The 27,127-nt window shown below is 41.9% G+C and overlaps 2 protein-coding genes across 6 annotated transcripts in view; one reads left to right on the forward strand and one right to left on the reverse strand.

The window, feature by feature from the left end:
* Positions 1 to 10,179, forward strand: lpar2a (lysophosphatidic acid receptor 2a). Of its 2 annotated transcripts, none has more exons than XM_086183906.1 (4): positions 1 to 190; positions 1,139 to 1,891; positions 3,660 to 3,922; positions 4,491 to 10,176. In XM_086183906.1, exons 2-4 carry the CDS (start codon positions 1,147 to 1,149, stop codon positions 4,590 to 4,592), a joined length of 1,110 nt encoding a protein of 369 aa, XP_086040032.1. In that variant the 5' UTR covers positions 1 to 190; positions 1,139 to 1,146; the 3' UTR covers positions 4,593 to 10,176. The 2 variants fall into 2 exon arrangements, with proteins under 2 accessions (XP_086040032.1, XP_086040031.1); XM_086183905.1 differs by lacking the exon at positions 1 to 190 and adding an exon at positions 367 to 659 and having other exon boundaries at positions 4,491 to 10,179.
* Positions 6,483 to 27,127, reverse strand: part of pbx4 (pre-B-cell leukemia transcription factor 4) — a 29,256-nt gene continuing 8,611 nt past the window's right edge. For 2 of the 4 annotated variants that reach the window (XM_086183902.1, XM_086183901.1), the window contains exons 5-11: positions 13,930 to 14,174; positions 12,264 to 12,454; positions 11,984 to 12,119; positions 11,687 to 11,843; positions 10,089 to 10,192; positions 9,040 to 9,126; positions 6,483 to 7,910 (exon numbers count right to left, since the gene is read on the reverse strand). In XM_086183902.1, the coding sequence (XP_086040028.1) occupies positions 7,821 to 7,910; positions 9,040 to 9,126; positions 10,089 to 10,192; positions 11,687 to 11,843; positions 11,984 to 12,119; positions 12,264 to 12,454; positions 13,930 to 14,174 (1,010 nt within the window). In that variant the 3' untranslated portion in view covers positions 6,483 to 7,820. The remainder of the gene's footprint in view (positions 7,911 to 9,039; positions 9,127 to 10,088; positions 10,193 to 11,686; positions 11,844 to 11,983; positions 12,120 to 12,263; positions 12,455 to 13,929; positions 14,175 to 27,127) is intronic. The other 2 variants (XM_086183900.1, XM_086183904.1) reach the window with 2 other exon arrangements.

A 27,127-nucleotide genomic window follows, 5' to 3' on the forward strand; every position in this document is an offset into this window, starting at 1 on the left:
TACGTGAAGGCGTCAGCTACCTGTCGGCGGGGTACAGCTGCTCAGAGTGAGTGATTCACCGGGACTCGGAGCTCCGCGTTCGACACCGGCAGGCACCCGGGAGAGACGCCGCTTACTTCATCAAACGGCAGGAAACAACTACGACTTCATATCGGGATCAGTCTGGATGGAGGCGGCCGTGGAACCGGAGGTAAGTCCCGTCAAATTCAACCTACCCTCTCATGAAAGTTTTAAAATAAAAAACCGTCACGTGAATTACAGCTGAACCGAGTGACGTAGAACAGCAGAAATAGCACGTGTTTCGCCGAGTCGTGAAGCACCAACAACTTGACGGGTACTTTTTCTTTAAAATGTTTTATCAGACTTAATGTTTTCATCGCGGCTTTTTTTATGTTTAACGTCCAATCAGAAATGAAGATTTACATTTTCTTTTAGTCTTCAAATATCAATATTTTGGATCGTTAGCGCGGGAGTCTTTGACTATATCACTTCTTGTTTCTGGGGAATTGGGCTTGTTTTTTTGTTTTTTTTGGTAAAGGCTATTGAACCTGACATACACGCGTTAATATCAAATAATTATGGAAGTATAGAGCAAATTAGTCACCTGCTCCTCTGGAATCCGCTGATGAAGACGATAACACGCGTGTTGAGCTCAGACCGTAAGTGAACGTTTCATTTGCAAAAGCATAAAAGACAAGTGACAGAAGACCTAAGCGCGACAGATTTTTACAGGATGAGAGCTGCTGTTAAAATGTACACTATATTTTATTTCTGCATTTGGAATTTAGATAAAATCAGAGTAATTCTAATATGCCGTGATGTAGAGTAGTGGTCGAGAATAACAACAGGTAAAGTCCTGAAAATAAAAATTCAGTGTTTTTGGTAATTTGATAAGATTTTACATTAGTTTCAAAGATAAGTTGTATCAATATTGATTAAATTTGTGAAGCATTGATAAATTCAGGAATGACTTTTATCTGTTGCTGTGACTGAACTGCATCATGGTTTCTTTTTCAGTATTAATATTTGAGATGTGAGGATGAGACACGGGCTCATGAACATCCTTTGTGAGGAGAACATAAACGCATCACGTGTTTAAGACGTGTGACAGCCGTGTATGTTTCTGTTGTGATCACAGCGGTTGCCATGGAAAGCAGCGTGTGGAATGCCTGCGACTACAGCCGCAACATCACCTTCTACTACAACTGGGTCGGAAAGAAGATCAGCGACACTTGGACACCTCGAGACTACGTGGTGATCGGACTGGGCTTGACATTGTGTCTCATTGTGGTTCTGGCCAACCTGATGGTGATGGTGGCCATCTTCATGAACCGCCGCTTCCACTTCCCCATCTACTATCTCCTGGGCAACATGGCTGCTGCAGACCTGTTTGCAGGCCTCGCTTATGCTAATCTGATGTTGAACACGGGCCCCTGGACGAGCATACTCACCAAGGAGCAGTGGTACATCCGCGGCGCTCTGATAGACATCAGCCTGACCGCCTCTGTCGCCAACCTGCTGGCTGTGGCTGTGGAGCGCCACCAGACCATCATCACCATGCAGCTGCACAGCCTCATGACCAAGCGGCGCGTGGTGCTGCTCATCGTGGGCATCTGGGCCGTGAGCATCGTCATGGGCCTGGTGCCCTCCACCTTCTGGAACTGTGAGTGCGATCTGAACGACTGCTCCACGGTCGCTCCCCTCTACAGCCGCCGCTTCCTCATCTTCTGGGCGGTTCTCAACCTGCTCACCTTCTTCATCATGGTGGCCGTCTACACGCGCATCTTCGTCTACGTAAGGTACCAGAGTCGGTACTCGTCACAGCACACCTCCGACCTGCTGCACAGCCGGACGGTGGTCAACCTGATGAAGACCATCTCCATGGTCCTGGGTGAGACCTTTGTCCTCCACAGTCACCTGCTGCTGAGTGTTAGTTGGCTAGCTGCAGGTCAAAAGTCAAGTTTTGCAAAAGCTTTTTCAACTAGCAAGACTAAGGACAATTGAGGAAGTGTGATCTGATTAGTAGTAGTTAGTCATTCTGTCATCGCTCCTACAGGAGAATATTATGACCGGAAAGCCAATAAGAGCAGCAGATTATCACAATCACCATGATAAGATGCACTCCATCGCCTAGCAACATCATTCGGTCCTTTGATTGGGCTCAACATCGAACTAACACTGCACATTTAAGGCAAATGAAAAGCAAAAATGAACCAAACCGAACAAAACACAGTGGACAGCAGCAACGAGTTCATAGAACTCTGCTCACTTCCTGCAGCAAACCTGGTCGAGCTGCATTTTTACTGCACTTCCTTTCATTCCTGACAGGATTCCTGACGACACCGATGGCGCGCAGTAGGTTTTCCCTTCCTGTTCCATCGCCTCAGTTCAGAGTAACCAGAGGCAACTTTATTTACCAGACATAGAAAAAAAATTTCAAGCTCCCGTTAAATTATGAAAGAAATTAAACAGGTGGACAGATGCCAGTCGACCACATTCTTTTAGATTTATATCTTTTTTGTGTTCGGAACCAAGCCGCTCGAGCAGAAATTGTAAGTGCGAGAGGTGCCAATCCAAAATAAGTGTGCGTTTTACAAACAATTGTTAAAATGCAGATGTACAAATGTGCTGTCTTTATTGTGTTTCTGAGCTGTTGCACTGTTCACACGGACGTCGGTTTGATGGGAACGCACTGCGTAACAGGTCCTACAGCTGCGTGGGGTGGTCGAGGACAAGGTGGATGGCCGCCACCCCCGAGTCTGCTTCTGCTCCAGGTTTCTGCCTGGAAGTTGTTTTTCCTCTCCGCTCTTGCTCGCGAGACAGTTGCTGGGTTTATTTTATTTATTCAGTGTTTGCAGGACTGGAGGATTGAACGTCTCGGTTGCCTGGCAGCCACTGAGTTGTTCTACTGATTTGATGTTGAAAGTATCAAATGTGCTGTATTTAAAGACCTGCATATTCACCAGACGCGTGGTATTCGATCCCTGTGCATCTGGCTCTGTTCAGGCTTTCACACTGACTCTGTAAGACCACTGGCTGGTTTCACTGTTCCCCCGCGTCTCCCTCTAAGCCTGACATTTACGGTTATGATGGTGTTTCGTGTAATTGAGTGCGTTTCCTCTTTCACACGAGTGTGCTCATTGGGGAAAACAGTGCTGGTTTCTAACCGCTTTTGTGGCATCGGGTAACGTGAAGAAGGGCAGACTTGGTTCAGCCCGCGGCGGCGTGAGCCTCTGTGAAAACACTCGTCCGCTCAAGCACAGAACCACAGGGACATGTTGTTGTCGAGTTGCACCACAGTTCCATGTTCACCACAGCTCAGACTGCTGTTGCACAAACTCTTCTTAGGACTCTTGCATTCCATCACAAACCAGTTTTGCCGCTCTGGTCCTATTGGGGTACCAGACTGATACGTGCTTTCTCTCCCTGAGGTGGCCGGGAGTTTCCTGTGTGCCACGGTAAAATTAAAATCCCATTTATGCTCTTTAGACACGTAGGATTGCCCAGGTGACTGTGCTCCTTGAGGTTAATGACGTATCTAATGACACATCGGGTTTATTAAGCAGTCAGAGTACAAGTATGACTCATTGTACTTGTACTTTGAGAGTACCGGTTTCTCTGCCTTCACCTCTGTTGACCTGTTTCACCCACATCTACAGGAGCCTTCGTTATCTGCTGGACGCCCGGCCTTGTGACTCTCCTACTGGACGGGCTGCTGGGTAAAGCCAGCCACGCCAACACATACGAGAAGTACTGCTTGGTCATCGCCGAGTGCAACTCTCTGGTCAACCCCATCATTTATTCCCTACGGGATGACGAGATGAGCAGGACGTTTAAGAGCATCCTGTGTTGTCTGTGTCGGAGGAGCGGAGACCAGAAGAGGGACCCCTCCGCAGTGGAGATCGAGTTCCCGCTGGCAGAGGTAGCGCGAGCGAGATAAGGCTGAGCTCGTTGCCAGGCGGTGCAGGACACAACCTGTGAAATAGCAACGGTCCTCCGTCATGTTTCTTCTATCAGTACCTGCAGATGTAGATCAACTAGAACAAATATGCAGGTCTGATCTGTGATTACCGCTGTCGAAGACGTAAGCTCAGAAGTTGTTTTTCTTCTGGCTCCTGCCACAAGAAGAAATGTTGCATCTGTTTGATATTTGAATCACTGAAAGAAAATTGGGCCATAATGCTAATTTTTCCCAATCCAGCCGCGATGTTTTCACCCGCGTCTGGTGGTCTGTCAGGATTGCAATAATTTCATTGACCAAATTTTCCCCAAATTTGGAGAGATGTAGCATGAGGATGATAACGTGGCAGTTAGGGGTAGATTTGTGTCATCAAGAGAACAAAAAAGAATTTTTGAATCTTTTTTTTAAAATTATTGTTAAGTCAGAAACTCTGCCTTTCTTTGTGAAAGCATCGTAAATCCATCCCTATTTTCCTTTCGGCATCTCGTCACATGCAATAATCCCGTTTTTTGTTTTTTCCATTCTACAGGACAAGCCTGATTGCGTACAGAAGTCAAAAGACGAGTCCAGCTGTTCACACCTGGATACGGACGCTAGACAGACAGAAGACAGTTGGACACTGGGGGTCTGAAGGCTGCACATGCAAAACTAAACGGACTCGCGCGCGGCAGCAGAACTGAAGTCGTTTGTTTTCCTCGCAGGACGTCGGCCAACTTGTACCAAACTACCTCTTCTCAACGTCTGTGACCTGAACTCAAAAATAATCTACGAAAACTATTTTCTCCCAACGATGTAAGCAAGGCTGAAAGTGTTCTGTATCAAGGTTGCATATAAGATTCACTTATTAACCATCAGATGGTGCAATCTCTCCTTTTATTACATTTGACTATCACAAGAGCGTTTATGACAAATTATGAAATGAAACACTCCTAAAATCTGAAAATCAAATACTGGGAAAAAAAAAAAAATCACACTAAATCATTTTTTATTAATTTTTCTAATAAGAACACTACAATTTGTCATTCTTCCTTTTGTGTTTTTACTCTTTCTAGAACAATTCTAAAGTTGAGGTATAAAAGGAGTTCGTACAGACTCACAAGTCTGAAAACAGTGGGGGGTTATATACAAGAGAGATGGAAAGACAGAGGTAGAGAGGGGTAAATACACGGGAAAGAGGGGAGATACAAATATACTAATAAAAAAGAAATCCAAAGAGTTTACGCAGCTCTTTAGTGCTGTGGAAGACATTTACACACTTGTAGATCCTCAAACGTCACTTCTGCTTAATTCAGGTGAGCAGAGGCATTAACTTGTTTTTGCCAATCCACAGAAACGATTCCACTGACTAACCTCAGCAGCTTTAGGAGAATTTGAAGCAAAGAACCAGATAAAAATGTGCCAAATAATATATTTCTATATATTTTTCCACAGTACCAAATAGCTGTAAAACCTTTTACTTCCACCTGGTTATGTAACAAAAGACCTAAATAATATTGGAGGGAAAAAAAACCCAAAGGAATAAACAAACAATCAATACAGAGTTATAGTGAATCCTGTGAAACAAAAAGGCCAAAAATAAAACTGGTATCTTAACCAAACATTGAAATTTATAAAAGAAAAAAAAAATACTGAAACATTACACAAACTGTACAGTGACATCCATTACAACAGGTAGAAAAAGAGAAGGAGGGGTGGAGGAGGGGGAGGGGGCATGTGATAATTTGGTGTGGCGATATAACATTGTTCATAAAATACAGTCGTATGAACTGCGATGAGTAACAAAAACAAGTAGTTACATGTAGGTTATCACATTTTGACCAGTTTTTGTTCTGTAACATGGTTCAACGAAGTCTCGACGGACACTGAAATCTTCATAAGGCTTCACCTTACTATCAAAAATGCTTTGTAATTAACATCACAGTTTATGTAGAAAACAGTTCCAAAGAATGAAAATCCCCCCCTCCCCTCCAAAAAAGAAAAAAACAAACAAACAAACAAAAAACCTAAACTAAAAAAATGACGGTTGTCTTGTTTACTTCACCCGGTGCTGCCTCTTTTTTTGGTAACAGAGGAGAGAGAAGCCCTTGCCCAATTGGCCGTAGAAATAAAAATGTCCTTATGGTTTCACTGGTTCTTCAAAGGAGCAGGAGGAGGGGAGTATTACCTTCAATCAAATTACACGTCAGTCTCATAAAGCCCCTCAACAACCAACCCCCCCCCCCCTTAAAAATAATCAAATGATGCATGACGACACCACACAGAGAGACACAGATACAAATAGAATCCCCTCCTCTCCTCAAACTGAAAACGTGGCTGCGCACCGACTTTAGAGAGAGAGAGAGAGAGAGAGAGACACAGAGTAGCATTATTACATTACTGAATGTGGTATTTTTGGTTTTGGTACAACAGAAGGTTGTCGTGTGTTGCCTTGGGGCTCACAAGCTTCCAAGATGGCGAGGAGATCGTAGGTGAAACCCCCCACCCAGCAGCCCACCCGCCCCCTCCCTCCCCCCCTCCCTCCCTCCCCCGGCGCCTAGCGTGTCATTAGCCGGTGGAAGCGCTCTGTAACGAAGCTCAGAGGTCACCAGCCAGTATCACTAAGACATCCCAAGAACACTGTACACACACGCCCACACAGAGACACACACATCATAGCAATACATGATGCACTTTTTCCATTTTTGGTCTGACTGTAATAATTATACCCTTTATTTTTTTTATTAATTTTTTTTGTTAATAAAAACGAAGCTAAAAACTCGGAAGGTTAAATGAAAACAATAATATCACGCCTAGAAGTCCTACATGCATGGAAGACAGTCACGTTTCTAAACTCATGTCATGTTTGTCCCCAATAACACATCACTGCCCCACAATATTTCACCCTTCTAATGTCATTTAGATGCTTTATTCATTTTTGGTGGTGGCTGGTGCATTCTTGGTGAAACAGCATTAGAAAATAGCCTACAATCAAATAAACTAGTGGACAGAAAGCAAGAAGTTAGGTCTACAAGCTGTCTACCGATGCCCTCTATTGGTTAGCGACAAAAAAGGGCGATTAGTTACATCCACTCAACCTCTCGCTGCCCTCTCCTCGTCTTCTCACCAGCCCAAGTGATCCCCTTTACTACCCTCTCACAGGTAGAGACACCCATAACAAGGATGCTAACTTTTGTGCTTGACACATCATTCATGTCAACTCGGAAACGACTGAGAAGTTGTGGAGGGGGAGAGGGGTGTGTTTTTCTCTTCACTTTGAAATCTCCAACAGAAGGTCAAGCTAGAAGGAGCAGGAGGATACGACAATGTCTTGTGTTGAGTTGGCAGAGGGTTGAGTTGGCAGAGGGAGATCTCAGAGGAACGGGTGTGTTGACAACTAGTGGGGCAGCACTTTGGTACGAGCAAAGGTGAGCAGAGCTCCCTGGTGATCCGTATCAACAGTTTGGCGCTCAAACGCCAAGGCTTCGAGAGATACAGGCGATCACACACAGTTTTCCAAAGCAAAGGGTTGAGTGCGGAGGTCACATGGACAAGCTGTGTGAGTATCGTGTGAATTTAACGTGCATATACACATAATGTACAGACATCATGATCATCTACATAGCTGGGTCAGTGGTTGGTTGGTTTTTTGTTTTCTTTTTCAAAAAGTCCTCGGTAGTAAAGATGGTTCCTATTCGTCTCACCACTCCGTCCCTCTTTCACTGGGAGTTACAGAGCTCGTAGGGTTGAAAGTGGAGGTGTTCGGCTGTCCTGTGTTCCAGCACAGTGTGGGTTTGTGACAAGTAGAGATAAATGGGGACAGACGATGGTTGTCAGAGCGGACCGCAGAGGGAATGATGTGATGGCAGGATGAGCCACTGGATCAGTTGGAGGTGTCGGAGTGGACGCTGCCAGGAGGACCAGGAGGGGAGGTGACAGAGGGGGGATTGGTTGTGTCCTGCCAGCTGTTAGCCTGCAAACAGTCAGAGGGGAGAGTGTGTAGAATTTAAAAATCAAACGTGGGATAGCAGAAAGGATTCTATTCATTCTAAGAGCCGCTAAATGGTTCATTAAACATGACAGAAACTTGCTGATTGATTATAATGTTCAGCCTCCAGTAATATGATCCTGAGATTAAAGTCTACAAACTCCTCTCCTGACAAGACCTATTGATTTGTTGTCACATCCCAGTAGGCGCTCAGACACACCAAACCAGCATCAAAGAACTGGTGCCGATAAAGCTTGACTGTTGCGCCGCGTCGTTGGTGTCTAGAAGGAGTTCAGCCAAGGGTCTGTGTGAGAGGAAATACCCTTCCACACCAGCAGGTGGCAGTAGTCTGTATTCAACATTCAAAAAGGGAAACTGCCAGAAAGAGAGCCAACTAGTGCTGGACATTGACTGACCTTCCGCTGGGTGCAGCTTCAGCACAGACGTACTGATGAGCTATAATTCAGGGTCCATACAGCTTTAACCTTCTAGTCAAAAAACTGAATTTAAATTATTCGATTTTGTGTTTTTTGTTGTTGTAGATGAGAGCAGTTGTTTATGCTGAAATACAGATTTCCTAAATAATTCTTGTACATGCATTACATGGATGGATTTTAAGATACCTGAAATTTGCTAAATCAGTGCTAGCTTGCAATTCACCAAGACAGAAGGTCAAGTATTTCCTTTGTGGCAACCTATTCTATTGTTTTATTGATTTCATTACAAAGCAGTTTCTGCAGCATTTTATGGAATGAAAGGGGCTACTTTATAGATAAAAATTTATTATTTGTATCGTCACATCTTTCAGAATTTATTTAAAACTGAGCAAAGGTAACATGACTCACTAAGGCCTTGTACGGTATTTTCACATCATAGGATGTGCTATGGTTTCCATTACGACTGTATGAACATTGTTTTTGGCGTCACACAGCTCCTAATAAAAAGATCTATTATGATATATTTATAACCACAATCACGCTAGCAGAGGGCTGACAGGAAGTAGCTGGTAGTGAGGTTAATGAGCATCCTGTGAACTCCACCAGTAGAGGATGTGTGGGATGTTCATTTATGTGACGCTACAAGTTACACCAGAAAAGACGCAGCCGGTACTCACATCCAGGCGATGAGGGGTGTAGAGGCCACTACCCGACAGCTCCTCATAGCCGCCCGTCAGGTGTGTAGCACGGTGCAGGGTATCCACCTTTCAGACATGAAACACACCAGGAAATGTAAATACATATTTTCCTCATTGTGAAAACTAGACACATTATTATGCTACTGGAGGCTGTTTTCACACTAAACAACCACAGACTGAGCAGAGGAGTGAGTGTGTCCACAAATCTCTACTGAAAGCATATTTCAGAGCCTTTTTTTTTAATTCATCAGGACTGTTTTCGTTGTGGTGCACTGCAGTGAACTTTCACATCTGTAGTTAAGAGTTGTTGTCTTTCAGGTCAGTGTAACCACTAAACATTATGGCTCACCCATCAACTTAATGACGCTCCATTAAACCACTTCTCTTTTTTATTCCTGCGGAATAAAAGACTGCAACGGAAGCCAAAAGCCAATCTTGTACTTTTGTCGTTAGTCAAAAATATACTGGAATAGGTGGAGTTCACAGTAGAGATGTGCAGAACACAACCCACAGGGATGTTTCAGATCATTTCTATTCGGTCTACACAGGAGAGGAGGGATGTTTGGATGGGCAGGAAAGAACAAGGATTAATCAGGCAGAGGTGTTCTCAGAGGGGCAGCTCAACCTAAGAGGTAGAGAACCGGATCATTAACCAGGCGTGTCGCTGGTGCACCCTCCTGCACTTACAGGCAGACATTTGCCAGCTGAATGTCTTGTGGAAGTCCCAAAACTGAGGATGACCCTGTACTTTCTGAAGAAGTACATGCGCATGTACTAGTAGAGCTAGTACAAAAACACACATCTCAAGTAGCGAAGTAGAAACTCCTCAGGACTGACTGTATGACACAAAATCAGGTCCGTTTGTGTGTGTGTTTGTGTTGGGAGAGATACTGGGGGTCAAAGGTAAAGCCAGGACAGGATCTGAGGAGAGGTTGAAGTCAAAAGGAGCTAAGCTAAGGGTGGCTATCCTGGGATGCTAGGTAGCTGATGGCATTGAGGTCAACTCTGCAGCTGTCCTCAGTGCATACCTGCTGCTGTAGAGAGGGGGTGATGCTGAGACCCTCCCCGTTGAGCAAACGCAGGCCAAGGTAGGAGTCGCCTGTGTGAGACAAACTGTATGACCCCGGTGACCCTGCAGGTAATATATATATATATGTATATATATATATATATATATATATATATATATATATATATATATATATATCCAATCAGCCCTAGGGCAGTGCTTTGGGATCAAAAGGTCACTATCGATCATGTACACTGACAGAAATAGAAGTGAATCCCATCTAATTACTAGCTTCAGTATCAGCGTCTCTAAAAGGCCACTTCACAAGCTTAAAATCTGGGTTTTTCAAACAAATTGACACAAACATTGAGGGTTCATTTAATAAACTAAACAACCGTAATTTAAAACTGTAATTTAAATATTTGCAAAATGGTTATATAACAGATGCCAAATAAATGACGGTCCCAGCTCATACCTGAATACATGAACATATGTCCTGAGATCAGATCACGGGTCTAGGAGGAACCAATGTGATCATATTACACATCCCCATTCCATATGCAAATAAAAACCTACGTTATTAATGTTACTAATGCACTGTTGTATTGAACTGAACTGCTGTATTTGTACCTGACAGTTTATAATCATTACAAAAATTGTTTTACAATTCATCTTGCATATATCGAGCACAATGACAAAGTATCAAGTGTGTCTGTTTTTTGTGTGTGGAAGGATATAAGATCTTGTTTTGGATGATGTGTCTTGCTCACATACGTTCAGACTGATTGGAGCGAGATCAACTGCTGGGGGGGGATCTTTGGGAACGGAATCTGCTCAACTTTCAGTGGATAAAGATCTTTTTTTTTTTTTTTTCTTAGAAAGGTCAAATAAATTAATGGGAACATCTTGATGATCACAAGGCCCATTGAGGTCATAATATCATTATGTGGTGTGTATTAATTAACTGATTAAAAATGAGTTGTTTTATAGATTGGCGGTCATATAAAAATAAAAGAGATGAGCAGGTAATGAGAAATAAATCCACGAAAGCCAGAAAGCCCTCAAAGCGTGTCCCTGTGATATTTGGGAGAATCATGTCTGTTTTAAAGCATTAAGAAAATGGTCGAAAACAATGACAGAGAAAACAGCAAAAGATGAATACAATTTTGACTGACAGGCAAAGACCAAGGCTGCCCAGCATGCACAACAAGCATCTGTGACATGATGGGAAAAACCAACAAATTAATGTGCTTAACAATCTAAACATTTTATAAACTAACTTCTACAAAATGACACTGACATAAAGACTTGGTAGGTAATCAGTACAATCGAAAGTAAAAAAAATGAAGATCAAGATGTACTAGTTGAAATAATTGCATATCATTAGCCAAACACATCAAATCATGCATTTGCCTCTTTTGCAGATCTAGAATTCCTTATTTTAAGTCTAAGTTTAAATGAAAAATGATGCATAAATACAGCTTGGCTAAAACAACTGGCCTGCAGTTATACAACATGAGTAAAGACTGCCTAGGCTTCAGATTATATAAAATTATTTTATGAACTACATTGGCTGAATTTCTTGAACTTTTGGAGTAAGTGAGAAGGATGTGGTACCTGAGTTGGGCGTTGCTGGAGAATTAGCCTGGCTAGCCTGCGCAGACACATTGGCAGCATCCACCGCTGTTTTAACCGCGTAGAGGTTTGCTTCCTCCTGGAATTTTCCAATGTTCTTCTTGTAACGTATTCTCTTGTTGCCAAACCAATTAGAGACCTGGGACACAGAAGGATGTCACTTTAACTTCCTGTAGCCTCACTGTTGTTAAAAACCCCCACAGTTAAAAATATTATCGCTGTGCTTGTCGGTTCTACTTAACAGTAATAGAGTAAAACAATAGTTTAAGTGTCATTCACCTGAGACACTGTGATCCCACACTTTTTGGCCAGCTCCTCCTTAGCTTCCTCACTGGGGTAAGGGTTAGACAGGTGGGAGTAGAAATACTCGTTCAGCACCTCTGTAGCTTGCTTGTTGAAGTTACGCCTCTTACGTCTGACAAACAGAGAAAAACGAGATTATCACCGACATGCCTGTACAGCAAGTCACTCAGATGACTTCACCCTTCAAGAGAAAAAACAGCCACCCATCACCCACACCCACAGAGTTAAATCACCAGCTAGACACACACAGACAGACCTGGCGTCAAGGAAGCGTGAGCGCAGGATCATGACGGCCTCACAGGTGCTCTGTTTGAGCTGCATTTGAATGGAGCTGAACTTGCGGTGGATGATGGCCACCATGCGCTCAATCTCCTTGGGAGAGATGGGCCGTGTTCGAGACTGCTCTCTCAGCAGGTTCATTACATGGTTGGTGAACTCACTGCATGCCTAGGGAGAGAGACAGAGAGAGAAGACTTTAATGCTATAGTAAAAAAATATATATAGACCAAGACCAGATTCACTCCAGTGCCATGACATGGCTTTAATGACACTGTCTCAGCTTTCTGACTCCTCTGTAGATGAGATGCTTTCACCTTCTCTGAGTGGAAGATAGTACGTGTTTGGATTTCTCAGGTGGTATTAGATCACTTGGTTTTCAGCTTTATAGCAAGTTTGGTTTGCTTGTTATGAACAGTGAGGAATGGCCATAGGAGGGCCAACTCCTCAAGTCAAAACTCTGCAGTCTGGAGAATAACGCACTAGTGAGGCAGGGATTGAAGGTATATCCTCAGGCACATCAGGTCATAAAAATTTACATTCTGATTAATAGCAGATGGGTAGTGGGCGGTGAAATGATACATCATTAATAGAATTTTTAAAAATGTGAACAGAGGGCAGAGCTCATATACTACACATGTAGTCCAAGATGTGGAGCTGCAGTCTGCTGTCAGATTTACTTTGACACAAACAACACCAAGGCTACACTGCTGCACACACACAGTGTGGCTACATCTTTCTACACTGTGATCATGAATATTACAATGTTTCTTTTCATTTCATTTTAAATTGCGGTCAGAAAAATGGTGAGCTTCAACCAGAAAACAGTCACAAGGTTTTAATGTACCCTCCTTCAGAGCGGGAGAGCCCCAGGACAATTCTCCCTTCAACTAATTTTCTAAACAAATAAATAAATAAAAACCGTATGTTTTTCTCACATTCTATGGACTTTGAAACTGTGGTAAAAGGTGCAATGTTGGTGGTTGGATGTCAATACAACTATCTACAGATCAATTTCACTGTCTGTTTTTGCTGAGAAGTGCACAAGTCTCATGCTGACTAGGCTCTCATGCCCTGCTATGCAGAGTGGAAAAGGCATGAAATGTCCATGCATGCAGATGTAGGTTATAAATTGCAGAAACTTTGGGTAGTGGGTGGATAATTTATGCCTACATATGGATTTGGATGACATAAGAGCTAAACTCTGCATCACCAATACACAATTTGGAGAGTGTCATAAATATGATATACACATCATGACTCTGATTCTGGACTTTGTGCATGATATCTAAAATCTCTTCAGGTTTGGTTTCGTGTAAACAAGCAAAGATGGCACATTGAGGGGTCTTAATGGCTTATGGATCTCGGTTTAAAAAAAGGAAAGGTCTTTGGTTGAATGACACCTGTACACTGTCCATTTCTGAGGCACGTGATTGCATTTTTTTAAAACATCTCAGCAGCTAATAACAGTTATTGCAATGCATAGAAACAGAGGTAATTCTTCTCATATTGTATGGTTTGAATAACATTCTTTGTCTTACATTCTAAGAATAAAATGAGCTTATAGTTCCCATGATTGTTACCATGACTGACTGACTTTACTGTATTTTTAAAAACATTTATTGTTGCGTTTTCTTTGCTCACACCTGCTCATATTTCTCCAGCTCAGAATGATATATCTGACGAATTTGGGCGAGCTTTGCTCTGTAGTCGGAGTGTTCGATGCTGCTGTCTGTGGGTGAGCCCCCTGCTGCTGCTGCAGCTGCAGCCGCCGCAGCCGATCCTCCACCTTTCTCTGGTCCTGACACACCCTCTGCTAGCAGCATGTTGTCCAACCTCATGATCTGGGGATCTGGGGGGTCCTCCTCCTGCACACCTCGTATACTCAGCACTGCAAAGGAGAAGAGGGAAAATCAAAGTTAGTGAAGAAACATGTAGTATAACACCAGAAAAACCTTTGTACAATAGTCAAAAACCAGATGTTAAAAGTTTCTGAAAACTGACAGACCACACATTTGCCCTTCAAGGAGACGTCTATACTGTGGGTGCTGGGGATGCAGAGGAATACACTTTATCGCTGCTAAAATTCAAAGAAGTGCAGCCCTGTCAAATCCAGTCAAGTTTCTCCCCTGAGTTGTTGCAATGAGTGCCTCGCTGAATTCTCAATGAGCTTGAACTTCTTCTATATCAACAGCAGAGGGCAGTGTGGTCCCTTGGTGGCAGGCTGCCAGAGATAAGGGCATGAGGCATGGGACCAGTAATGGGAGTGCATGTGCTGTCACTATGAGCCCCAGTGGCCATAAGTATAGTTATCAGTCGCTGCTCTCCACCACTGTATTATACCAGGACCTCTGTCAGCCTGCAGCCTTGCTCTCATCTCTCTCTTTCCCACATACACCCTCAACAGATAACAGTCTGGTACTGGAAAGTTTCTAGTACAGACAACCATCTTCTATTCACAGCCTGAAGCATTTGACATTCTTTGTTGTTGTTGCCTCTACAATCTTTCAAACTCAGAAAGTAAGAGAAGAGGCCTTGTGTTCCACTTCAATGCTGTGGGTACATTATTCATAAACAGTTTGTTTATTCTGTAAATATAAGGGTATATGCAGCCATGGGACAATGCAGAGTTCCAAAAGATTGGAATTAAAAATTGCAAGGGAAAACTTCATTGCAGTTGTGATTTACAAAAGCCATACTGCTACATATAACGCACCTATATTTTAAGCACGGTAACTAATCAAACACTGACAATTTCAACATTTTTCAAGAAAGACAAAAGCCAAAACAGCCAAAAGGTCAAATCTGTTGAATTTGAGGAATTTCTAGAAAATGAATATGTTTATGTTTTGGATTTGGACTATTGGTCACACAAAACAAGCAGTTTAACCTTGATTCTATTTTCACAATAAAACATATCAATGACTAAATTAACCAGACAATGGGAACACAATTATTGAACAACAATTATTTAGCAGATGGAGACAATGAAGAAAGCAATATTGATCACAGACTCAAGATTATATTCACCAGAGGTTGATTTAATATATATATATATATATATATATAAATGATGTATTTTTTTTTAGCTCTAATAAGAGCGTGGCGAACTGCTTGAAAACAAACTCCCTTGGTACATTATACGGAGAGTGATGTCAAATGAGAGAGCCTATGTATGGTATTGAGTATCAAGATACAGATAAAAGTTAAAGCTGTGAAAGTAGCAGAGCTGTGTTTTGTAGTTAGTGAATTCCCAAGATCGCCTGTGTTGCCCATTAGCCTCAATGTTAGCAAACACTTCAACACACACTCACTATTAGATGACTTCTGAAGGTGGATATTGTCATTGTAAGTTGTGTTTCATCCCTGCAGCTGCAACTCCAACCTCATGATGGATATTTTTTCCCTTCTTTAACAATTTGTTGACCAACTCCACCAGCAGGTTCATCAACCACATGAACTATTAGTAGTAATCCATCATAACATGCAACCTTGACTTTGTAACAATAAATGCATTTAGTGTATGTCTGTAGGAAGACAGTAAGGAAGTAATATCATGACCGAGCAGTACATGTGAGGTAGATGAACAGTGCTCACATATAGAGTCCTGTGTATATATTGGTCTTTATGGAGGACTAAATTTGGTTGGTAAAAGCCGACTTAAATTGCAGTGAAACCAGGCAAAGTGTCCATCTAAAGGAGACAGACGGTGACAATATGGATGAGGAGATTAATCCCAGTGGAAACTGGGTGGTGTTAGCCACTTGTCCTCCTAAAGGATTACGCTAGTTAGTCAAAGCTCATCAAAGGGCACAAACTCATTCATTCAGAGCTTCCCTTGTTAGCTTTAACAATCTTATAAGTTATTATGGAGAAGTCAAAGTTTCACCATCCAGAATGAAGCAGAACAACAAGTTTGCAGCCATGGAGCAGTCAGAGTGAACAAATGAGCGGAGCTGTACTGTAGGACTAACAGATGTGGAAAAAAATGAGGACAAAAACAGTTTTGCTTAAACTTTCCAAATGCCACGGAGCGGATGAGTTTTTGCTTTTTCAAACTTCATTTGATAAATGAGTCTGTTCCACCATTTATGGTCTCTTGTAGCAAAGCGTCCAACTCCCCCTCCCCTTTTTTTTTCTTGTTCCTTCTTGCCTGTTTCTTTCCCTCTGCTTAGGTCTCTTCTCTTTCCAAGGCACATTCCTGCTCTGCTGCTCCCCCATCTTAGGGCTCAGGAATGCAGCAGACCCTGCCGCCTGAACTAATGACCCTGATTCGCCCATCTTTTTCCCTCCTCTTTTTCTTTCCTTTCAGTCATTCAAAAGCAATCTCTTCTCTAGTTGGCCTGATAACCTATAGATAATTCAGACATCAAGCACCAAAAGTATTTGTTATGTACCTGTTGCACTGCTGAAAGTAATCTGGATACTTTGAGGGAGTTTTTCATGTAGTGACAAAGGGATTAGCCCACACTGCTAAAGACAGTTTTGAATGTCTGTTGTGGTGTCTGGGGTTAGTATCATTGCTAAAGTACAGCTGATATACAGTACAGAGGGCAACTGTGGCTCTTGAAACTTCTCAACACTCCCCCCTCCCCATTGCCCCCACCTCATTATGGCCCCCAGCTGTAGCCTAATGCCCCTACATTCCCCTAATTACTCCAATTAAGCTGTGATTACCCACAATTGCACTCATGCACAGTCTAGTGGTCTATTGGTATTATAGCAGCTGCTTAGATGAGTTAAGATAATGCCCAGATGAGGACTACTCAATGTGGACGCAGGTTTAAAAAAAAAACAAAAAAAAAACAAAAAACACACACAAACCAAAATCAGAATCCCCTGAAAATTACAAATAATGATAAAAACAACAGGTCGTTGAGCTGGCAGGCTGTTTTGCTTCTAAATCTAAGCAGTGTCTTCTTTTGATCAACTGTCTCTTGACACCGCCAGTAAGCTGGTTCAGCTACTCAGAGACTAAAACTCAAGATGCTGTAGGCAATGATACTTAAACTCCTTTTTTTCCAGGAAGAAGACAGCTTAGGGCCCACAGCCTGCATCCACGGTCCTTAGAAACCCCACCATTATGCACACGTTACCACCCTCGCTGGGCTGTGTGGCACTGAGAGACTGAGCGAGCAACATATACTATGAAATATTCAGGGTATCCAGCTGGGCTTTCGCTGCATACATAATCATTCTCATTTCTGTATTGGCGATGTGGAAAGCGAGCGCCGTGCAGACGCAACACACAGTACATGAAGTGGTGTAAGTAAGGGTGAACAACCTAACCAATACTGTAGCGATGTACATTAACTGTAATGCCTTCCACACATAGGCATAGATAAGACTTAAACGCAGTCAGTATATCATTGCTCAGCTCACAGCACAAGCTTTATCCTTGTCTGTCTTTTCCCTCGCTAGCATCCCCTTTTTCACTCTGCCCCCCCAACACACATCCCCTCCCCCTCTCCCTTTCAGCGCACCCCTCCACCCACCCACCTCCCCCCCTCTGTTCTCCATTTCAGTCGAGTTCTCCATGTGAGCCGCAATCCCTCATGCTGTCAGCCCCCCCTCTCCCTCTCTCTGTAGACAGACAGGATTAGCATTTTAATTGCATCAGCTCCCTTGGGTATTCTCAGCCTTTCACTGGGAGAGAGCAAGGGAGCGGGAGAGGGAGAGGAGGATAGGGAAGGGAAAAAAAAGGGAAAAAAGGTAAGAAGAGAGAGAGGAGAGAGAGAGAGGAGAGAGAGAGAGTGAGGGTAGAAGGAGAACCAAGGAGAATTGAAAAAGGAGTCACAGGAGAAGATATGTGTGCAAGAGACGAAGAGACACAGAGAGAGAGAGAGAGAGAGAGAGAGAGAGGGAGAGAGAGAGAGAGGCTACAGAAATATACAGAATCCAGAGTACAGACATGCCAGAGAAAGAGCGAGCCAGAGAGGGAGAAAAGATAGGACTGTGGAAACAGTTTTTCCTTTCATTACAGACAGAACTCAGATAAAGAGACTGGGCCAAGGAGAGATGGTTTCCACAATGAAAATATGGAACATGATGAATATGCAAATCTACCTCACAAAAACTGCAAAAACAAATCTCAACCGCATTTCTGGAGACGTAACAGGTAAAACCGGCGTAAAGAGGCAAAACTGATATATAATAGCATCCAGGCAACACAAATAATTCAAATTCTGTGTATGCACACATGCACATATGAGTGACCTGAACTGATCTGAGTCTTGATGCTGCAGGTTTTACAAATTCCACTCTGCACACTATTTTCATGGTAGAACGCTCAAATCAAGGGGCTTTGGTGACTAAAATGCTGACTTTAATTAAGTGTTTAATCTGACATTCAAACCACAAAAAAACAAAACAAAACATAAAATATGATGCTTCCCTCATCAGTATTTGGCAAATGAATACTTGGATGGGGTGTAATATTCATATGGAACTAAATACCCATTTTGGTGTCTTTTGTGGAGTACAGTCAACTTAATAAGCCCAATCCATATGTCCATTCCTACTTTAAGCAGCTCACGTTAATCAGCATCTGTTTGGGGAGCTGACTGAAGCCCTGTTGCACGCAGCCCTCCACACTGACACAAAGACCATGTTCAGACCTGCTACTAACAAACGCCTTTACTCAGCAATCAGATGTGAACGTACACAATCATGATGAGTTGAGATCCAATCACTCAGACTGATCAGACAGATTCTGAGGTGGTCTGGGTGACATGGGGTCTCAGTGTTAAAGCAGTGTGAACACAAATGGGACCTGAGCCACAATGAAGGTCTGCATCATCAAATGTTGTCCACTGTTTAAACTTAGTGTGTGGTCATTACATGCCAGCGGCTGCATACTATTATTTTTATTATCAGTACACAAAATCTTGTGATACATCTCTTTAGGCTTTCCAATATCAGGAGTGTGCCGAACATGTCTTTATCTGGTCAATTTATTTGGTCTGGAATAGAGCAAATTATGGACACAGTCTGTATTTTGATATCGCCCGTCTACTTGAAATTTCCAACTGCCAAGTCACTTTAAAAGCATTGCTGTACCACTCTCTCGCTCATTAAAAGTCAATCTAATTCACCCATCAGATCTCCCTCTCTCTCTCTGTCTACAATCAACTTAAGCAAATAATAATCCAGCCAGATCATCCAAACAAGATGGTATTTCCTTAAACAAAATTAAAATGTGAGTGTGAATGGATGTGTTAGTCACCCACAGTGAAAAATAGACAAGACGAGGATACTATGTTTGATTTCAAATGATTTGAACAATATACACACATGGGCTGCATTTAATAAATATAAACATTTGCTGGTGAAAGTGCCAGTTAAAAACAACAATGCGCTTAGCCTTTGCAAATGGAAATAATTCAAGTGTTTACTTGCATAAAGAGCTAGAACAAGAAATCCCAAGTGGTCACTCGAGACGCATATGGAGACAAATTTTAATGCCAAGTGTGAAGTCACGTACATAGAGCTGTCCACTTGTGATCAGATCACTCAGCTCTGAACTGGGCTAAGCACATAAACACACACACACACACACACACACACACACACACACACACACACACACACACCAGGAGGCAAGCATTCAGAGTAAACACAGCGTGGTCTGATTAAGGTGTGAATTGGAGAACTCACACCTTGGGCAAACACAACACTTCAGCCCAACACATCATTAATCAAGCCCTTAATTAACTAAAGAGAGAGAATTGGACACCAGAGTGATGACTACGAGTCCTTGAATGGTCATACACAAACACACACACACACACACACCAATGAGAGATGTATCAATTTGTGTTGTCACTTTCTCTGCACACGTTTCAGGCAAAAGAGGACTTATAATGTATTATCCATTTGTACTGTCTATAAGGGCTGAGCCATTTCAAAAAAAATTAACAATTGCGAGTATTTTGACTGAGGCTGCAAAGTTTCATAATATTCCAGGGAATCCAAATTCACATATTTATATCAAAAAATATTTAAATGATAATGGTGGGATATTTGCAGGCCTGTGTACCAAACAAAGATGTTTTTATTAAGTTTGTGGATCACCATTTGCAGGCAGGGAAATCTCTACAGCACCAAAATGTATCAAATGGTATTTTGACATGTTTTTGCTTTCCTGTGTGGACATGCATATTTTGATTGTTAATTATGATCATGTTCAGTGACAGCAACTTTAAAAGTTTTATGAGAGAAATGTTTAAGTAGATTTTAAAATTCTTGAATTTAAAAATACTGCTGCATAAATCACACCAGCATGTTGAAGATAATCTGTTTCTGTGTGATTGCAACAGAAAATGATCAAAAACAACCGAATCAAATACTTGGCTTGAGAGCATGCTCAAGCTGACAGCCAAGGTGGTTGAATTTTGAATGATTTTAACGCAGTATATTTCATATTTGACTAATGTTTGTGCGGATATTTTATTTGGTCTCCCTCGGACTTGCAGGCTCCTCCAGAAAGCCTGGATGGTCATAAACAGATGTGTGTAGTCACAGTGAGTATACAGGTATTTGCTCAAAGGCTCAATTCAATCTAACAGGGAGCATACTGCCAGCCTAACAAGAGACCAACCACACGGTGATATACTACTGCAGGTGAGTGAGTGCTGTAATATCTTGTTCAAGAAAATATTGGAGTGTTATATAGTACCAAAACAAATTTAAAAGTATAAATAAATATCCAGCGCTGTTGAGGACATGAGACTGAATCTCTAATATGATGCCCCCGATCCAGTGCAGTGCTGCTCCAGAGAAAGATAGAGACATGGAAGAAAGAATTTGAAATGTCACAAGAGGAAGAGGAGGATGACGAAGAGCACCTAAGCAGGAGGCTTGTTATAGCGGTGCTCGGATCTTCCCCCAGTCAACTCTCATCAGGCCAGCTGCCTCCTGTGCTCATTAGCACAGACTCTTAAGGAGCTCCTAAAGACTTTGTGAAAAATGAACGCTCATTTGAGAGGTCGTTAATTTGCACTGTTATGCAAATTAGGCTGCAATTAAGCGATAGATCAGAAGAGCAGTGCCCATTTATAACAAGTGAACAAGCATTATGACACAGTCAGATAGTGTCAGAGAGAGCTGTGGGTACATGCTTAGTCTACACAGGTCCGATACACAAAATTAGTGATGAATAAAATCTACGCACAAATGATATGTAAGGCTGATCAGGATAAGAGTTTATGCAGTTTTACAGGAGGGTGTCCTTAATTCACTAACCAGTTCATTCATCACTGGCAAACTTATGGAAAGAGAAAGAAATTCTCCTCCAAGAATATGGACTTATTTTTGATTAGCTAACAATATGCCATAAATCCCTTCGGTCTGATGAATTTCAGAGGAAGCATGGGAATCAGTTTTTGTAAAAACCTCAACCACATACTCAAGAGAATGGCTACCATAACCCCCCAGCCCTTATGTTTGGATTCCTGCCCTGCATTTATGACACAATGTGAAATATATAAACATACTGTCAGTGACAGCAATGTGCACTACTGCAGAGGGGAGGAAGGCTCCCATCAATTATAATTAATCCTTAATTAGTCAGGATTAGGATCTGGGCTCCAACACTCTCCCACCCCTCCACCACCAAACTAATGCAATCCAGCTGAGACCGCATTTACATATCTTTAATTAAAGAGACCTTCCTTTAAGAGGAAAGCCTAAAAGCAGTGTGAGAGGCATAAACCTGCTGAGAGGGAGGGCAGATGAGATGAAGAGGTAGGAGGCCGCCCTGTGGCTGATGTTAGCCCAAGAGTGATGGGTCACTCAATAGCCCCCTTTGCACAGTCTGTTCAAGGTGGGAATGTTGCACTGTTACGCCTCACCATCTGTATGAAAATGCATGGAGACAGAATTGGGGGGGGCGGGGACGTGGCAGATCATTCCATCGCAGAGCTGACAGTGGAGATAGGTGCAGCCCCGAATCAACATCTGTGTGAAATGGACGGCCAGAACGGTGGAACAATTCCTTCTAGAAAAAAAACACTGTCCCCGCTTCTGACTATGAAATGCCAGAATGTAATTTAAAATCCCAAACTGGGAAGGAATCACACCAGTATTGCTTATTTTTGTGTAATCAAGCAAAGTGTCATCATTGTGGGATAATTCTACTCAAGTATTGTGTAATCTCAGTGTAAAAGTGCCAATCGTCTCCTGGTTACTTGTTCGGCATAAAAGGGTAGATTCTTAAATAATTCATCAGCAGAGATAAGAACAGTCTTTGCTTAAGTTACAGTTTCGTTTTTGCAGAGTGACTTCAGTTAAAGTATCAAGTTCTCACAGAATTCATTACTAAAAGATGTGAAGTCAGACCTATCAAATGGATTTAAGTGCAAAAAGTAATAGTACAGTTTGTTTGTAAATTTAAAGCCACATTTGGGGAATTAAGAAAATCACAATGAGGTGAAATATTGCTTTAGAATTTCCACATTTAAAAGAAAACAGATGAAGGAATATTTCAGTTAAGACATAACACTTGTAGTGCATCAGCTGAGACAATATTAGTGAGGTAAAAGATACACTTTCTCCATTTGAAATATAATGGGATAAAAGTTTAAAAAAAAATGTGCCTCTGTTGCTATGTAAGCAAATTATGCTATGTAAGTATTTAACTGCAGTTGAAATGCTGTCAAATCCTGGCTGGAAGTGAACTAAACATGGACAGTTTCAGGACATTTTCCCTTTGAAGTCCCACTGGTCGGTACAGTTAAAGCAGTGTCCACGAGAGTCCACTTCCAGATGGCTGCTGAGTGTTATCTGCTGCCCTTCACAATTCTGAAAGCAACCCAAAGGAAATATGGAGCAAATAAACCAAAATGCCACTTCATGTTTTGTTTCACCCCCCCCCCCCCACCCCCATAATTTTTTCCAACTGTGAAGACAATCATCAAACGTTGATTCATTATGTCACAGAACTGGCAAACGTGATCAGTTGATAATGCCATTATTGCATGTCAGCTAATAAAGGGAACCTATTACACTCAGGCTTCAGACTGCTGAACACTTGAGTTCTGACAGGGCTTTTTTCTCTACTCCAGTGTCGAGCCGACTGCCAGCTCTTCACTGTTGTCTTTATAGAGTCGTCAGCTCCAGGGACAGCATGCCCACCAAGTAGAGGGTTGCTGCCCTTTGGCAGGCCGCTGGAAAGTGGCTAATAAGAAGAGAAGTGGGTTTTAAGGCATAAGGCCTGGTGGTCACAACATTGTCTTACTTTACCAATACTGAAAATGTGAAAGACCACAGACGTTTAACCAACTATTGGTATTTTCATCCAAAAATGAATAAATGCCATAGCCAAGAATTCTGAATCAATATGGATTACTCTAGTGTTACTTTCTTCTTCCATGAGTATGTGACAGTTTGCGAGACTTACACATTGACCAGAAGACAACCATGCATTAGGCAATTTGTTGTAGCTGTGCAGATTTGTCTGCATACAAGGGCACCAACTCAAACTGCTGCAAACCTTATTAATTAGTGACTGAATATACACAGTCCAAGTTCATTATGATCTGAACTCAGAGGAATGCCAGCCAGACAGGGTGTCTAAGGTGGGGTTTTACCAGTAGACTGTAGACGTTGTTTGGTGCAGGTTTGTCAAACATAAAAAATGTAACACATTTCCAACTCTTTGTCACAAATAAATAGACAAAAGATGTCATGCTCAGGTTTCTAATCATCTCAAAAATCCTGTATCAGTCTGGCTATAATTAAGAGCATGAAGATTGGAGGGTTAAGGGGGAAATCATTTTTATAGACTGATCCGAAATGAGGAGAACCTCATCAGGAACTAAAACTGACCCTTACAAAGTACTTTATGGCTTAATTAAATCACTTTATACTTGTACTTTTATGCACAAGAGATGACGATGGAAGTATACTACGCTGATCGGACACTGTGGAACAAATGTTCATTTCTCACACTCTACCTAAAAATCACAACAGTAAAACATGACTTGTTTCATGCAGGAAAGGTTACATGAGTGTGATGAACCTAAGATTGTATGAAAGTGAGGCTGACGGGTTAAACTGCCTTTAGATTAGCATTAGGTGGTGCATGTCTGACAGCGACTTGTGATGCCCCTCAAAACACTGAGTGACAGAACAATCACATCCAGGCTCGTGTAAAATCACATTCAAAATCATATTGAGGCAATCTTAAAGGTAAACAAATCCACAGCTTGTCTCGGGCTACGAACCCAGACGGCAGTTGCCCTTGTTAATATACAGGTGCCCAGTTCCTACAGGAATAACGCCACATGGGGAAATCAGCTGGACCCCACACCATCAGGCCTTGGCTGAAGGTTGAGGTGCTATGCCTCCCCACTTTAAGTTAGGCGGTGGTGGTTGGGGCGAGGGGGGGTGGGGCGTCTGTCAGGGCCAGGGGTCTGTGTGATATTAGCCGTCTGCCAATCTGGCTTGGGGAATGGACATCGAGTAATTACTCCTGCTCTTACTGCCTCATCAATCTCCTTGTATCACTCCAGCACCCCCACCCCCCCCATCCCACCCCAACACACACCATCTTTTTTTTTTCCCATTCTCTTCTGCAAAGCAGGGGAGAGGGGAAAATAACAGGATTGATTGGCAGGACACTTCTTCCTCCAACTGAGATGCCTCACAACCCAATGAGATAATTCTGCAGCACTGCATAGGTGTACATATAAAACTGAGCCAGTGTTCTCTGTGCTGATAAAAATGAAAACTCGGGTTTGGAAACCTCACATAACAAATTTGTCCGAGGTGGGATTTGCCAATATTAGGCTGGTTTTAGGGACCATTTATTTGTACATCCACATAGAATTATTTGGAATATTCGTCTTGATCCTGGGTTTGAACATCAGTTTAAGACTTTGCAGCACACTGCTTTTTACCTCGTCATTGTCAAATGCATAAATGCGCTAGCTTATTGCTACCATATAGAATGCTAAGAAGCAATATAACTCCTCTGATGTCCCAAAATACATTCAAAAGCCTATGTAACCATTAAACATGTCATAACAAAGTAAACAATAGTAGGGTAACATTTCACAGTACGTTCTTTTCTTTTATGAAATCACATAAGGAGAAATTATAACTGTTAACTGTTAAATCAGTGAATTGTGTAATATTTAACTTGATGGGAGGGAAACAACAGCTTTAGTTCTCACCATCAACTTTCAAGGAAAAGAGCTTATCTGTAAAATGTAGAGATAAGAAAAAAGCCAGTATTGCAAAATCTGCATGTAAGAATGACTAGTCCAAAATTATTTCCATCTTCTTTCTTTATGATTTCCTTTTTGAAAATTTAATTAAGACATCCCATAGGCTCCTAACAACAATAACATTTTATAGCTCTGTTCCAAAATGGGCTCTTTGAAAACTAATAATTAAGTTGCAATAATGAGGCATGTGATTCATTGGACTCCGTACAATGGTACATCAAAGTGGTGGGAAAGATCTAAGTCAATCATGTGATTCTGAGAAGATTTACTACAAAAACAAACAATGATTTTACCAGCTGTTAACCTCTGATGTATGTGAAGTTTTGCTGTCAAATGTCACACATGGACTTGAAAATGAAAGGTACGCTAATTAAAACAAGATTTCTAAAGCCTCAAGAGTCTATTCTGCCTGTGAATAAACAAGTGAGTTACTTAACAGTTTGTTTTGGTGCTTTTACAACTGTAAGCCTGCTGTAATTCAATTAACATGTAATTAGGGCCATTTGGTGGCTGAAATGGTATTTGTAATGCATACCAGGAACTTGAGTGCTGTGAATATATTTAATTGCTCTCTGAGATGGCGTACTTCTTCAGGCTAACAGGAAACAATAAGAATCCCTTCAGATAAACCTAACACTACAAGACACAAAGGGATTATACCCAATGTGTGTGTACTGTTAGTGCTACAGGTTACAGGCAGAAGATAAAATATGAACCACTCTGAAGGCTGCATGGTGGCTTTTACTACAGCGAGGTAGGATTGTACTGAACTCTGGGAAGTTTACACCCAAGCCATATTTTTTTTTGATTAAGCCCAAATTGACATAAATCTTCATGACAATATTTAAATCATCCAACGAAAAATAAACTGGCCCTTAAACCACCACAGAAGAGCATAAATCAGCGAGTTCATAGAGTTTGCCAAGTCTCACCACTCATCCATCTCGTCAAAACATTGCACAGATGTGATGATGGATAGTCATTAATTGTTTGGCCAACATACAAGTTAAGTGCTGTTGGCTTTTGACATGGACATAGATACAGAGGTTTCAGTGCTTATATGATTTCAGCTAGAATGATTAGACATCACAGTCAAATCAGTTATAGTATTTCCAACCCAATAGCTACCTAGTCAATTTTGGAATATTGACACATGTGCTCTCAAAACATGTGAGTACCAGAAACAATTCAAAGACGCATATGAGCTGATAACCATTGTCCATCACACACTCATGGGACAGCTGGACACCACACCAATCAGTTCAAGTTAATATCGGCCAGTCTACCTGGATGTCCTTTACTGAGGGCTGACGCTTATGTTATCTTTTCAGTTACAAAAAATAGCCTATGAAAGCTGTCCACAATAGAAAAAGCTGTACAGAAATCATTACTCATATTAGATTTTTTTAGAACAGAAAATGCACAAATAAATTTTATTGACTCTACAAGGCAATGTTTATAATTTTTTGTTTGATAGAATGAATTAAACAATCAGTCCAATAGCAAAACTGTTACTGGTTAAGGGCAGATTTTCCATCAATGCTCTTCTTATACCACATCGTAGTTTGCTTGTGTTATTACTTCACTTTGGACAAAAGCGTCTGCCAAATGAAAT

Source organism: Aulostomus chinensis, chromosome 18 (genome assembly GCF_037954235.1).
Source record: "Aulostomus chinensis isolate RoL2024-O1b breed Wild chromosome 18, RoL_Achi_v1.0, whole genome shotgun sequence".
Taxonomy (NCBI): domain Eukaryota; kingdom Metazoa; phylum Chordata; class Actinopteri; order Syngnathiformes; family Aulostomidae; genus Aulostomus; species Aulostomus chinensis.

Bases quoted from the DNA above. Each gene is read 5' to 3' on its own strand.
- lpar2a (XM_086183905.1), top strand. From the start codon at position 626: ATGAAGACGATAACACGCGTGTTGAGCTCAGACC. The intron at 660-1,138 runs GTAAGTGAACGT...TTGTGATCACAG, and splicing joins ACGCGTGTTGAGCTCAGACC to CGGTTGCCATGGAAAGCAGC. The intron at 1,892-3,659 runs GTGAGACCTTTG...CCACATCTACAG, and splicing joins GACCATCTCCATGGTCCTGG to GAGCCTTCGTTATCTGCTGG.